At 40.6% G+C, this 15,186-nt stretch overlaps 1 protein-coding gene across 1 annotated transcript in view; it reads right to left on the reverse strand.

Annotated features, from left to right (window-relative positions):
* The window catches only part of LOC104587978 (chloroplastidic phosphoglucan, water dikinase (ATGWD3)), a 68,136-nt gene that overhangs the window by 32,231 nt on the left and 20,719 nt on the right, over nt 1-15,186 (reverse strand). Inside the window, exons 10-13 of the mRNA XM_010245763.3 lie at nt 7,777-7,985; nt 7,537-7,655; nt 6,058-6,128; nt 5,814-5,931 (exon numbers count right to left, since the gene is read on the reverse strand). Of these exons, the coding sequence (XP_010244065.1) occupies nt 5,814-5,931; nt 6,058-6,128; nt 7,537-7,655; nt 7,777-7,985 (517 nt within the window). The remainder of the gene's footprint in view (nt 1-5,813; nt 5,932-6,057; nt 6,129-7,536; nt 7,656-7,776; nt 7,986-15,186) is intronic.

Genomic DNA, 15,186 nt, shown 5'->3' on the forward strand with positions numbered 1-15,186 from the left:
GGTGAGAGCCCAAATTCTGGGTGGGTCTTCCCTCCCCTATCTTGAAGAGGTGTTTGCCCGTCTCCGGAGGACTTCCATTGGACATCCGGAAAACCCTACCATATCGGACAGGTCTGCTTTTGCAATGACAAGGGGGGAGAGGTCGTGGTGGTAGAGGTGTTGCTCATCAGAGTCAGCCAGGCCGTGGTAGTAGAGGTGGGCACATGTACAGTCATGGTGGTGGGCGTGTTGGAGACCAAAATTCAGGGGGAGCTCGTGGTAGAGGACGTAATAATGGTCCGAGGTGTACACATTGTGGTATGGATGGACACACTATAAATTTTTGCTATGATCTGCACGGTCCACCTTCATCTTGGGCAAATCATGCAGTGGCTAGTGGTGGTATGGAACAAGGGAATCAACAAACCAGTCAGACACCTACATCTACAGATGCCTCTGGACAAGAGATGATGAGTATTTCACGTACTGAATATGAGCGGTTAATCTAGGCAATTTCTCAGCCAAGTACAGCTACGCTTGCCCACTCAGGTATGGCTTGTCTAACATCCAAACCCTCCCATTGGATCATTGATTCTGGAGATTCCAATCATATGACTAGGACTCCAAGTGTTCCAGGTGTGTTCTCGTCACTTTCTTCATCTTCTACTACCCATATTGTCACCCTTGCTAATGGTTCAACTTCCCCTATAAGTGGCATTGATGATGTTAACACTAGTTCACTATCTTTGTCCTCAGTTCTATATGTTCCCGAATTTCCTTTTAACCTTATATCTGTTAGTAAATTAACCAAGTCTCTTAATTGCTCTATCACTTTTTACCCTTCATCTTGTGTATTTCAATATCTCAAGACGGGGATGAAGATTGGTGGAAGGCATGAAACCAGTGGACTGTATTACCTTGATGGTGGTGGTGGTGGTGGTGGTGGTTCATCAACTGCTCTTCAGTCATCTGTCTCTAGTGGTGGTGGTTCATCTCTCTCCCCTCTCCAGTGGCATTGCAGACTTGGTCATCTGTCTCTTAAAGCTTTGAAGCAACTTGTTCCATCATTGAGTCGTCTTTCTACTTTAGATTGTGAGTCATGTTAGTATGGGAAACGTCATCGGGTTTCCTTTAGTCCTAGATTTGAGAGTTGTTTGTCGAGTCATTTTCCTTTGGTCCATTCGGACATTTCGGGTCCAAATAAAATAGTGTCACACAATGGATACAAATACTTTGTTATTTTTGTTGATGATTATTCAATGATGACATGGCTTTATCTTATGAAGGAAAGAAGTAAATTATTTTCTATTTTCCAAAAGTTTCATGCTGAAATCCGCACTCAATTTGGTGTCCATCTTAAAATTCTACGTTTAGATAATGGCTGAGAATATTTTTATACACCATTTCAGCAATATTTAGAACAACACGGTATTATTCATCAAACCTCTTGCTCTTACACCCCTCAACAAAACGGGGTAGCTGAAAGGAAAAACCGCCATCTCTTAGAAACCACTCGGTCCCTGTTGCACTAAATGAATGTTCCCAAATGGTTCTAGAGTGATGTTGTGCTTACATCCTCCTTGATGGTCAGTCTCCCTTCTCGGTTTTGTTTCCTACATTGCTCCTTTTTCCTCTTACCCCCCAGGTTTTTGGATGTGTTTGCTTTGTTCATAACCTTGGCCCTGGACTAGACAAGTTGGATGCACAATCTACAAAGTGTGTCTTTCTTGGCTACTCTAGGACCCAAAAATGGTACAAGTGTTACAGTCCCAGTTCTCGACATTGTTTTGTGTGTCTCGATGTAACCTTCTTTGAGTCGGTTCCTTTCTTTTCTGGGTCGGATGTCTCTTCTCCTTCCACTCTCCTTCCGTTTCCAGTTCCTATTCCGGACCCCATTCCTCTTGTTCCAGCTATGACTAAGTCTTCGCCTCCGGTGCCAATTCCTCCTACACGACCACCTATCCATCAAGTGTATATGCATCAACATGCTCCAGCCCCTCCAACTTCTTCATTGTCGACGGATCCAGCAGTAGTGTCCGCAGCACCCTCACACCCAGTGTCTGATCTTGACCTTCCCATTGCCCTACGGAAAGGTAAACGCAGTTGAACCCTTCATCCTATCTTCAATTATGTTTTTGTTTCTCACCTCTCTCCTTCCCATCGACAATTCATTTCATTGTTATCTTCTAACTTTGTTCCTAAGAATGTCCAGGAAGCCCTTATCTCTTCGGGGTGGCGTCAGGCAATGGAAGAAGAACTCTCTGCTCTGGCTCATAATCATACGTGGGATCTCACCACTCTTCCCCCTAGTAAGCATGCTGTTGGATGTAAGTGGGTTTACACAATCAAGTATTTGCCTGATAATAGTGTTGAGAGATTGAAAGCTCGGTTGGTGACAAAGGGTTATTCATAGTTATATGGTATTGACTACACAGAGACCTTCTCTCCTGTTGCCAAGATTGGTTATGTTTGTGTTTTGATCTCCCTTGCTGCTATGTATGATTGGTCGTTGTTTCAGCTTGATATCAAGAATGCTTTCTTGCATGGTGACCTTATTGAGGAGGTATATATGGGGCAACCACCTGGGTTTGTTGCTCAGGGGGAGGATGGTAAAGTGTGTAAGCTCAAGAAAGCTATTTATGGACTTAAGATAGTCCCCTCGAGCATGGTTTGGGAGGTCCAGTGAAGTAGTGAAAAAGTTTGGCATGAAGCAGTGTCAAGTCGACCATTCTGTATTTAGTTATGATTCTGATGTTGGGAAGATTTTGTTGGTGGTATATGTGGATGATATTGTTATTACTGGCAGTGATAGGTTCGGGATTGATAGGTTGAAGACCTTTTTGCATGATCACTTTCAGGCAAAGGATCTTGGCAAACTAAAATATTTCTTAGGGATAAAGGTTGCAAGGTCCAAACATGGTATTAATTTGTGCCAGAGGAAGTATGTCCTTGATCTACTGGAGGAGACAGGGTTGTTGGGTGCCAAACCAGTTGAAACACCTATGGAATTGAATGTTAAGTTGAGTAGTGATACGGGTGAGGAGTTTGAAGATCCATGAAGGTACAGAAGGTTAGTGGGTAAGCTAAACTACCTAACTATCACTCAACCAGATATTTCATTTGCAGTTGGTGTGGTGAGCCAGTTTATGCAGAATCCTCGGATCCCTCATTGGGATGCAGTTCTAAAGATTGTAAGGTACTTGAAAGGTGCTCCAGGTCGTGGTTTGCTATACAAGAGAAGAGGAAAACTTGAGATAGAAGGGTACACCGGTGCTGATTGGGCTGGTTCTGTATCTGACAGGAAGTCAACTACAGGTTATTGTACCTTTATTGGGGGTAACTTGGTGACATGGAAGAGTAAGAAACAAACAGTGGTGGCAAGAAGCAGTGTAGAAGCAGAATACAGAGCCATTGGCACATACAACCTGTGAACTGGTGTGGTTGAAGAACCTTCTACTAGTGTTTTAAAAGGCGTGGGAAGCGTACGCCTGGAGGCACACCTCCAGGCGAGGTGCTCCCAAAACGCCCTGAAGCGTATGCTAGAGGTGCTGACACCTCTGAGGCATACGCCTCATGCGCCTCATGCACATCTGATATAAAAAGACAGAAAAAAAAAAAGAAAAAAGAAAAAAAAAGGAAAAGAAAGGGAAGGGAAAGAAAAAGAAAGAGGAGAAAAAAAAAAAAGAGAGAAAAGGAAAGGAAAGGGAAGGGAAGAAAAGACAAGGGGAAAGAAAGTGGTTTGCCCCGTGCCCCTTGCCCCTTTGGCTGGGGGGCTTTGTCCCCCAGAACCCCCCCCCCCCCATCCCTTTTTCGATGCAGCCCCAATTTGTTTTTTTTTTATTTAGGGGGGTCTTGCTCCGCTTTGACAAGACCCCCCCCCCCTTTGAACTAATGTTATGCATCTTTGTTCTTCTTAATGTAAAAGATTTTTATTAAAAATAAAGAAAAAATGAGATCCCCCCTTCCTCTTCATCCTCCTCCTAACCCCCCTCCTCTTAAGGAGGCGTAAGCCTCCTTGTGTTCAGGAGGCTTACGCGTCTTGTGTTCTGAACTACGCCTCATGCCTCTAGGTAGTGGAACGCCTCGCATCACGCCTCCGCGTTTTAAAACATTGCCTTCTACAGGAAATGGGGTACTCAATTGGCACACCGATGAAGCTTTATTGTGACAACCAAGCTTCTGTCCACATTTCCTCCAATCCAGTCTTTCATGAGAGAACAAAACATATAGAAGTTGATTGTCACTTTGTGAGAGAGAAGGTTCTTAGTGGAGTAATAAGTACAGCTTATGTTAACACAGGAAGCCAATGGGCAGATCTGTTCACCAAAGGGTTGAGTCGGGCAAGAGTGGATTACATATGTAAGAAGCTGGGACTATATGATATATACTCTCCAGCTTGAGGGGGAATGTTAGTGTCGACTAAACAAGGGTAGAATGGTCATTTAAGTTTTATCAGTATGGTGATATGTCTTTGAGTTAGATGATGTGTCCCATACTTAAGTAGGGGCACAAGAGTCATTTGAATGTAACTTAGAAAGGCTAATACACCCCGGCCGAATGTAGAGAACTGATTTTCTCTTCAGTTTGAACCAGGTTTTCTCTCCTCATTCTCCTTCCTTCTTTCCTCTCTTTTCTCTTCTTCCTTCTTTCCTCTCTTTTCTCTTCTTCCTTCTTTTTCTTTTTCTTCCTTGATTAATCTGAAGACAACAGGTTTACAGATCTGAACTTTATCAATGACAATTTTGGAGGCAACCCAAAACCCACTTGCACCATTTCTCCCCAAAGCTTGTTCCAACACCTCTAATAGGAAAGGCTAGTCAACCAAATTGTAAGCTTTCCCCAAATCCAATTTGCAAATGTTACCTTTTTTCCTATTCTCTTTAATTCCTCCACAGATTCATTTGCAATCAAGATCTGATCAGTGATCTGCCTATTTTGAAAGAAAGCTCCTTGGTTTGGAGAGATGATAGAAGGGAGAGCTTCTTTAAGTCTACGGAACAAGACCTTAGCAATTATTTTGTAAAGGCTACTAACCAAGCTTATCGGTCTAAAGTCCCTTGGGTGAGCTGCTCCAGACTTTTTATTACACTCCTCTCATGAAACTTAACAAAGACCTCTAGCAAGTCATTTTTGAGAATGCCCCAACAGTCTTGGTAAAAGGCCATAGTAAAACCATCTAACCCTAGAGCTTTGGTTCTATCCATAGAGAATATTGCCTCCTTAATTTCCCCTAGGTCAAAATTCCTCTCCAACCTTAACTTTAAATCTTCCGATAAACAAGGCCAATCCAAACCTTCAACTCACACTCTTGCACAAAGGGGCTTTCATCACAATTCCCATGATGCCTAAATCTATGGACTTACACTTGGCATCCTTGTTTGGATTATTGTTATAGGAAAAATCATAATTTTAAACATAAAAATGTCAACATGGGTCACATCCAATAAATTATAATCTTGTTTGTCACAAAATAAAAACCTAGGTGGCACTGCCTAAGTGCTTGGGCAATGAGGTGGTACCAAGCCACCTAATTCTTGCCTTGCCACCTTGATAACTATACAACACGTTATGACTAAAATTTACCAATCTAGGTAAAGGCATGAAGAAATTATTGATTCCCCATGTTTTAATGTTGGGGACATCCTTGTAGTTTTTGAAAATAAAAATGAGAAAACCTATAAAATTTAGATTTAGATAAAATGTACCCAACCCATAACTCTTAACCTCCAATTGTATTTTGGAACATCAAGAGAACCTTTTCTCAAATTTCATGGTAAGTTGGTGACAAGCTGTAACACTTCTTATTCTGTATAATTGCAAAATTTAAAAAGTACCTGTACAAGGGATCCAACAGCAGTTCCTGGAACAAGAACATCCCAACCTTGAGATCCTAGTGCAATACGTACAGCTTTTAATAGAATTGTACAAAGTTTTGAGACCTGAAAGATTACACTACAGATAGCATTTGCAAGTAGAACAGTTAGATCAGGGTGCTAGCTTTAGAGTACTGACAAATCTGCATGACCTAAAACAGAACAAAAACAATATATTGAAATGAAATATGTTAGGTTCATGTACCTTGCACGAATCTCAGCTTCAGTATATGTCCTTACACTGTTTGCAGCAATTCCAAGACCTCTCCCTAGTATCTGCAAGGGTCAGGAAGAAACTCTTATCAGAAACCAGGTTATATTCTTAATAATTTGAAGTAAGCTAGTTTGCACCTAGCACATGTACTGCACATTAGCTAGGACAGAATTTTTTTTTTATAGATACTAGCTAGGACAGAATCACCAAGAAGTACATATATAGATTATGGTAGCTCCAAGTTCAATTCATGCCAATCCACCAGCAATTCAAAGGTCTGAAAGAATGAAGAAGAAAAAAGAAGAGCAAAATATTCAAGAAAATTCTAGGGACTAGTTTTGCAGAATTTGCCAGGAAGGTAAGCAGGATGCCATACCTTCAGAAGTGTTTGACTCTCTTAAAACTTCATATGCAACATCCTTTTCATTTCATAAACAGATTCTTATGTTTAATAGTGACCACGTCAGCAGAAGACCAGAATCCAGCAACATGGGTGATGATGGATAGCCGGATTTTATCTGAATTTAACATTTGATTTTGGACTTCGGAAGTGGATACAAAAAGAGTAGCTAGACCATCCTTTGGTGCCTTTGGCTACAATATGGTGAATTAAGTTTTACAAAGTTCTAAGCCAATTTAGTTCAGGATCTTTTCTTAGTTCTCCCCTCCCCCTTTCTTTGAAAAGAAGGTAAGAATTCCATAGCCAGCTCTAAGAACTAACAAATTCAAAGAAAGGGTCCCTAGATCCCCCATATAGTGAGAAACGGTAGAACCAAAATGAGTGAAACTCTTAATCATAAACTTGCAAAAAGAGTCAACTATCAACCAACTAAAGTTTCTATAGAAAAAAAAAAGGAATGAAAAGGACATTTCTGAGAATTTCAACAACTGATAGCCAAGTTCTTGGGTTGATTTATTTTCGAAAACCATAGACTTTCGCTCCATCCAAACAGTTCAAATATGTACTACTGGAATAAAGCTCCAGGTTATTTCTCTATTTAGGCCCCCAAGATGCTATCCTTCCAAGGACTTTCTAACAGTTCTAGAGATCACCCAGTTTATGTTTGAGGGTTTAAGAAAAAAATGAGCAAATTTTTGCACTGCTGTGGCAATGAATGAAGGGGCCATCAGCTGACTTCATGTCATGATTGCAGAACATGCAGCCAGTAAAGGGGATGTCCAAGACTCTTTTGAACAGTAATCAATTTTGCCCTTACTTAATTTTGTGGGATTCATGATATTTGGGCAATATTTTACTATTATTTTATTTTTCCTGGTGTCTAATAAAGGATTTGGTAGGTTCAGTAAAGATTCTAGAAGATTTTGAGCAGAGATTTTTATACTTTAACATGGTGCTATGATACTGATGCAAATACTGAATAGTATCAATCAGTAGTTTTTTTTCGGTTGGAATAATATTTCTGACAAATCATTATCCACTATAAAAGTTGGAGAATAAGACTTGCAAACCTGGACTCTCTGAGGGAAAATCTGAAGAAGAACTTCAGAATATTCTTCAGTTAGCCTCCTTGCTCTATCAAGAGTGGCCTTGAGTCTCAATGCCCAAATAATCTTGCCATCTTCACTGCCTGACCAGAGACAATAGAACCAGGAACATGAAAACATACCCAAGGAAGTATTAACACCACTTGATATCAACTAAGAAATTAAAAGATGGATTAGAAGTAAAAAAAAAATGATGGAAAATACCTTCTCTTTCAGATAGACCTTTCTGTTTCCATGCACTGAGTTCATTCTCAATAGCAATACATTCTTCTGGCTTCCAGCCAGACAGTCCCAACTGGCGAATACCAACAACAAGGGCATACAGTGGATCATTCCAAGAACTTACATTCTTTGACCCTGCACTCTGTGCAAGCCAAGATGACCCTCCCATGGCTTCAAGTGCATTGAGGAACCTATTCAGAGAAATCACATCCCAAAATGCTTTATTCCCATGTAAATCTCACCAATCATTTTAAAAATAGAACACTTACTAACAACAGAACTATATAACAAATTTAGATGAATGTCCAGATTGTGCAATGCACTTTGATACAAATATTGACTTAGCAGAATCCAACTTAGATCTGTTAGTAGATAAGACCTGTGGTTTAGTGGGTTGGTCGCTGTGCCTCACTCTATTGCATTTCCTTTGTCTCTCTTTAACAGTCAGAATGTAGGCCCAGCTTTTTTTCTATATACCATAATGCATTTAAGTTTCATCCTTAGAGTCAAAAAAGAGAATGTAGACCATCCATAAATGATGTAGACATAGTCCTTAATCAGAAATTTCCAGCACATATAGTAAGGGTTCCTAGTTTCATGTGATCCTAGGAGTTAGAAATGTATGAACATCAAATAATAATTTTGTCTTTTGTACATGCATATAGACATGTGAACCGGTCATTGCATATTATTTTGATAGAAAACTGAAAACTTTATTAAATATAATAAGATATGTAAAGGACTGTACATGCAGTCTGCTCCCTATACATCCTAACACCTCTGAGCTAAAATTGCTGGGTTCTAAGTACAATACTGCCCTTTGCACCCCTGACCTTGCAAAGGAGTCTACAAATCTCATTTATTGATCTCCTAATCCACTGGAATGAGAAGCTCCTTGTGGCAATAAAAGATTTGGCTTCTCTTAATGGCTGTTAATATTTCCATGGACCTGATAAATCTCCTTGTATCTAGCCTACAATGACCTGTGAATCCCCTTATATTTTCACCATGTTGTTCAGTTGGGCCTAGTTGTTTTTATTCTTATTTTAAGTTATTTAGTTGGGAAGTTGTTGGGCTTTAGGCCCATTAGTTTATGTTTTTAAGTTGTGATTGTTCAGCTACATTAGTAGCCGCCCTACTAAGGGCATCCTTGTAATATCTCATCCTTTAAGTTAAGTATAAATTATAATGAGGAGTTGGCGGATAGGGTTAATCTAAGAATCCTGGTTGACTTCCTACTCTTTTCTCCTCCTCTTTTCTTCTCTACTGCTGAAATCTTCATCTTCCTCTTCTTTCCCTTCACAAGGAATTCAACTAAATCTGCAATCAGTGATTTCTACTTGGTATCAGAGCAGGTCGAAGGTTCCTTGAGTTGTTTTCTCATGCAGCCCTAGATTGGCTGACTGCATAGTGATTTAAGAGGCTGATCGAAGATCTCAGGTAAGCCCATTTTTGGATTTTTTGGTGGATCTGTTTGCCATGTAGCTGATCTAGGGTTTCTCATCAAAATCAGGAAAAACTGGAGAAAGGAGAAGAGTCTTGTTTCTGTTGGACTCTTCAATTTTGACCTAGGAAGTGGCACCCTAATTTTTAGGGTTCCTTGGAGCTTTCTATAAGGGGCGGTTCAAGTCCTGCTTGATTTGGAGGCTTCTAGAGAGAGCGGCTGCCTCTTCTCTCTCTTCTCTCGTCCCACAGAAAAGGAATCTTTTGTGGGAAGATAGTCTAGGACACTAGAAAGATGTTAGTTCCAGAAGTGTTTCGTTTGATCTTCTTGCATATTTCAGTTATTTTCTTTACACATTTTGAGAAGCATGGAGGGTTACGGAGTTGAAAATAAGCCCAGGAGTGAAATGGGACCAGTGGGAGGAGGTGTTGGAGACCTTTTCGGGACTGGAACCATTACTACAATTAGGTTGGATGGTGCAAATTACTTAGAATGGTCACAATCTGCAAAGATGGCCATTGGTGCTCGTGGGAAATTAGGGTATATCACTGGTGAAGAAGTGAAACCCAAAACTAGCAACTCCCAATGGGTAGAGGAGAATTATATGGTGATGACTTGGTTGTGTAATTCCATGTTGCCCCATATAAGTAAAAAATTTTTATGGGCAAATACAGCTAAGGAAATATGGGATGGGGTTGCAAAAACCTATTCACAGAGGGAGAATGTTGCTAGGGCTTATCAGTTGAGAAATCAGATTATTTCTACAAGGCAGGAAGATAGACCGGTTGCAACCTATTTTTCAGCCCTTAAAACCCTATGGCAGGAAATTGACCATTTAGAGACATTTGCTTGGGAAACCACTAAGGATGCAACTACCTATCAGAAACATCTAGAGAAGTATAGGGCGTTTGAATTTCTTGCTGGCCTTAATCCTGAGTATGATATTGCAAGACAGCATCTTTCTAGGGACAGTGTTACCCCTCTCCCAGGCATATGCCTTTGTGTCAGGGGAGGAGAGCAGGAGAGATGTGATGATGAAAAATCCTGTTTTTGATCAGTCTACCATGGTGAGTAATGTGAAACCTAAACAAAGTGGAGATCAAGGTGGCAGTGAAATCAAGAAGGAAAATAAAAGATATTTGATCTGTGACTACTGTAAGAAGCCTAAACACACAAGAGATACTTGCTGGAAACTTCACCCACATCTTGTGCCGACTAGATTGAAAAATAAGAAGAGAAATGCTCACATGGCAGTTACTGGTGACATTCCGGCCCCTCCTACTACAGCTTCCGCAGTAAGGGTCGAATTTGAGAGGTATGGGCAACTTCTGAACCAGCGGGATACAGCCAGTTCCAGTTCAGCAACAAGCGAACAGCAAGGTACAGGTGGTACTGGTGGAGTCCACTTTACTTCCTTTGCTCACACAGGTAGTTTCATATTCCTCCCAGGGTGTTTTGGTGTATCTGCTTTGCACATATCATTGGTCCTCACTGCTCGAAATTTGATCCCAAGTCAAAGAAGTGCATCTTCCTTGGATATGCAGAAAATCAGAAAGGGTACTACTGCTATGGTCCAGTCTCTAAGAGTCGGTATGTTACCATGGATGTCACCTTTTTTGAATCCACATACTTCTTCTCAAAGAATCCTTCTCAGAGGGAGTGTTTTGGGGAAGTGAGTCAGCAGTCTATTCCTCTCCCAGTTCCAGTCCCTGTGTCTACTCCTGTGCTTGACCCTCCTGTGTCACCTACCTTACCACCTCCTTTGCGTCCTACTTCTCAGCATTACTTACAACAGAGACTTCACAAGGAGGTTGATTCCACTACAATAGAACTCACATCATTTCCTGTTGGTTCCTTGGAGACTCCAGATTCAGCTGACATGGATTCAAGTATTCCTCTTGGTCCCGCTACTGTTTCAGTTCCCATTGATTCTACTAACCCTATTACAGATAACCTCAATCTTCCTATTGCTCTCAGAAAAGGGAAGAGAAAGTGTATTGCTCATTGTATTTCACAGTACTTATCCTACAGTGGACTTTCTCCTTCCTACAGTGCTTTTCTTTCCTCTCTTGACTCTGTGTCCATACCCAAGGGTGTTAGTGAGGCTCTCTCCAAATCTAAGTGGAAGACAGCTATGCAGGAAGAGATGGAAGACTTGATTAAGAATCAGACATGGGACATTGTGGATCTGCCAGAGGGCAAGGAGACAGTTGGATACAGATGGGTTTACACAGTAAAATATAAGGCAGATGGAAGTATAGAAAGGTACACGGCAAGACTTGTTGCAAAAGGGTACACACAGACCTATGGCATTGATTACTTAGAGACCTTTGCACCAATTGCAAAGATGACCTCTATTCGGATACTTCTTTCTCTTGTTGCCTCATACTCTTGGCCCTTGTTTCAACTTGATGTGAAGAATGCTTTCCTAAATGGGGATCTGCAAGAGGAAGTGTATATGAATCTTCCTGTTGGCTTCTACAGTGATGCTAAAAAGGGAAAGGTTTGCAGGCTTAAGAAATCAATTTATGGCTTGAAACAATCTCCCAGAGCATGGTTTGACAGATTCAAAAAGGCCTTGATTGCTTTTGGCTACACTCAGACTCAATCCGATCATACCTTGTTTGTGAAGTGAAGGGGGTCATTGGTGTCAATCCTAATTGTTTATGTGGATGATATTGTTGTCACGGGGAATGACCTAAGTGAGATTGATTGTCTGAAAAGGAATCTACATGAAGAATTTGAAATTAAGGATCATGGAGAACTGAGATACTTCTTAGGCATTGAAGTTGCAAGATCAAAACATGGAATTTTTATCTCTCAATGGAAGTATGCCTTGGATCTTTTTCAAGAAACAGGGAAGCTTGGAACGAAGGCAATCAGTACCCCTATTGATTAGAACCATAGAGTCAATGCATCAGAAGGTGAGCCAGTAAAGGACATTGGGAGATATTAGAGACTTGTGGGTCGGCTGCTATACTTGTGTATGACAAGACTAGACATTTCCTATGCAGTAAGTGTGGTAAGTCAAAACATGCATGATCCACGAGTCCAACATTGGGAGGCAGTTGATAGGATTCTTGCTTATCTGAAGGGACACCCGGGCAGAGGCATATTGTTTACCGATCATGGACAGTTGAAACTAGAGGCTTATACAGATGCAGATTGGGTAGGATGCCTTAATGACAGGAGATCAACTTCAGGAGCGTGCACCCTTGTTGGGGGTAACCTTGTCTCATGGAAGAGTAAGAAACAAACAGTGGTGGCAAGATCAAGTGTTGAAGTTGAATACAGGGCCATGGCACATGGAGTTTCAGAACTTCTCTGGATCCGTTCCCTATTAGAAGAAATTGGTGTACAGGCAGAAGAACCTATGATATTGTACTGTAATAACCAAGCAGCAATTAATATTGCCCATAACCCAGTTCAGCATGACCGAACTAAGCACATTGAAATGGATAGACATTTTATCAGAGAAAGAGTGACTTCTGGAGAAGTTTGTCTTCCATACATTGCTTATGATCTGTAGCTCGCTGATGTTCTCACAAAAGGTGTTGCAAAGAACAATCTGGAGCATGATCTACACAAGTTGGGAATGTATGATATTTACTCCCAACTTGAGGGGGAGTGTTGAGTTGGGCCTAGTTGTATTTTAAGTTATTTAGTTAGGAAGTGTTGGGCTTTAGGCCCATTATTTTATGTTTTTAAGTTGCGACTGTTCAGCTACATTAGTAGCTGCCCTACTAAGGGCATCCTTGTAATATCTCATCCTTTAAGTTAAGTATAAATTATAATGAGGGGTTGGCGGCTAGGGTTAATCTAAGAATCCTCGTTGACCTCCAAATCTTTTCTCCTCCTCTTCTTCTCTACTACTGAAATCTTCATCTTCCTATCCCTTCACAAGGAATTCAACTAAATCTGCAATCAATGATTTCTACTCATGTAAAAGAAAAGATCTCTAGCCATTTTAGGTCAGTCCAGTAGGATGTCACCTCCATGGTTTCTAAACTCTCCTCCAATACCAGACAGATTATCCAATGAACAGCCATCAAAGTTTAGTTTCACTGCTCCAATAGAAGGATGCCCATTCTTGGGCCACAAAAATGAATGCACCACAGTTTGTCTTTATCATCACCATTCTTTGGGAAGTCACTTCTCTTTGCTCCACTAACACTACCTCCTGAACTGAGGGTAGATCCCTACTACCTAAAATCTGAACTCTAATGGGGTCATACATGGGATTCAAGCCCAACAGGAAAGCAAACAGTCATTGCTGAAACACGAGTTTATTGTAGGCCTTGGCATCCTCATCATTCTTCCATTCAATACTCTGGTAGTGATCACACTATATTATCTTGGTCCCACCTCTCATGTTCAGAAATCCCAACCTTTGGTTCCTGAAATTTACCTTTGATATAACCTACTTTCCCCCTAGCGGTAGTGTATTACTTGATTCCCTTGGACCATTCTAAGTAATTGAGACCATCCAAAGGAACAATAGTCATGGGAAAAGTTATACTGTCCAAACCTTCATTCAGTCTGCCTTGATTAGAAGTAATACTAGAGGTAGCAGAATTGTCAAAAGCCAATGGGACTGATTAGACCACTCCATTCAACCCAAAATACATCAAACAAAAAGCAAACCACTCCAGAAACACTAATTATTAAGGCCTACAGAAAGGAGGAAGTGACCTGTACTTCAGTCGCACCACCAACAACCTCAATTTAATCACTTTTCACAAAAGACCGACTGCTACACCTTCCCTGAAGCAAAGCAGCCATCAGAAAACTCCTAAACACTGACTACAAAGTCCACATAAGTACCATACATGCACAAAACACATTCAACTAACAATAAAAATGGCCATACTAGACTCAAAAGGTGTTTACCTTACTGCAACTGGATCACACAATCCACTAGTGGGGTTGAAAGTCTTCAAACAACCCTTAACACTATTCAGCCGCCACAACAAATGTTTCTCTTGGTGCTACAACCAAGAAAAAAAGAGAAAAAAAATGTCCAGGTGACTCAGAACAGGTCTATTGGAGTTTCTTTAGTCTTCAGTCCAAAAAAAGGTAAGTTCAATAGAGAAACCACGATCAGACTGCTTCTAGTGCCCATAGAATTGCTCTAATACCAAATTATCCAAGTAGAAATCAATTAAAAAGGTAGAAGAGAGAAGGGAAGAGAGAAGGAAAAAAATATTTGAGGCTAAAAACTCTAGGCTGGCAGTGCCTAGAGTGTTATTTATAATAGGGAAAAAGTACATAAAAGTAAAATGACAAAACTGCCTTTGCAGCACATACAAGCAGAATTACAACACCAACATTGGGCAATAGCCTTTTATACCATATTTATAACATCAACATGCATTCCAATCCTAACATTTAAAACCATGACAATAGCCAAATCAAAGAATTATGAGACATCAATCATTCATTAGTTTCTTGAAACATCTTTCATTGACACAAGTATGATGCATGTGCCTAAATTATGAGCATGAACCTCCAAGGTTGACTATTGATGCATTTTCTTTACCCTCACCTTGTAAGCTTCTAAGTTACTTTTAGAACAGTTCTAAAACCCCAACCAGTACCAGAACTTACTGGAAGGAAACATTATGGTACCACCCAATACTCTTTATTTCTAGTCAATCCAAGATCAATGATTTAAAAGGCGCGCCTAGGTGCACAGGTGAGGCGCATTTTAGGGTATGCGCCTCACCTAGGTCCTAGGTGCAGCCCTTTCAAAAGGTGCACACCTGGTGCGCCTAGGCGTGCACCTTTTGAAAATTTGACGCTTTTTTGCTTCTTTTGAACCTAGTAGACTAGTACCATAGCAGCTTCAAGAACCCCCTATTTGCTAATGTTGTTCATTCATTCATCCTACTAAAATATCTTCATAAAAAGCAATTAAAATTATAAAATCAATATTTTTTGTGTGAGAA

Source organism: Nelumbo nucifera, chromosome 1, assembly GCF_055504915.1.
Source record: "Nelumbo nucifera cultivar China Antique chromosome 1, China Antique-T2T, whole genome shotgun sequence".
In the NCBI taxonomy this organism is placed as follows: Eukaryota; Viridiplantae; Streptophyta; class Magnoliopsida; order Proteales; family Nelumbonaceae; genus Nelumbo; species Nelumbo nucifera.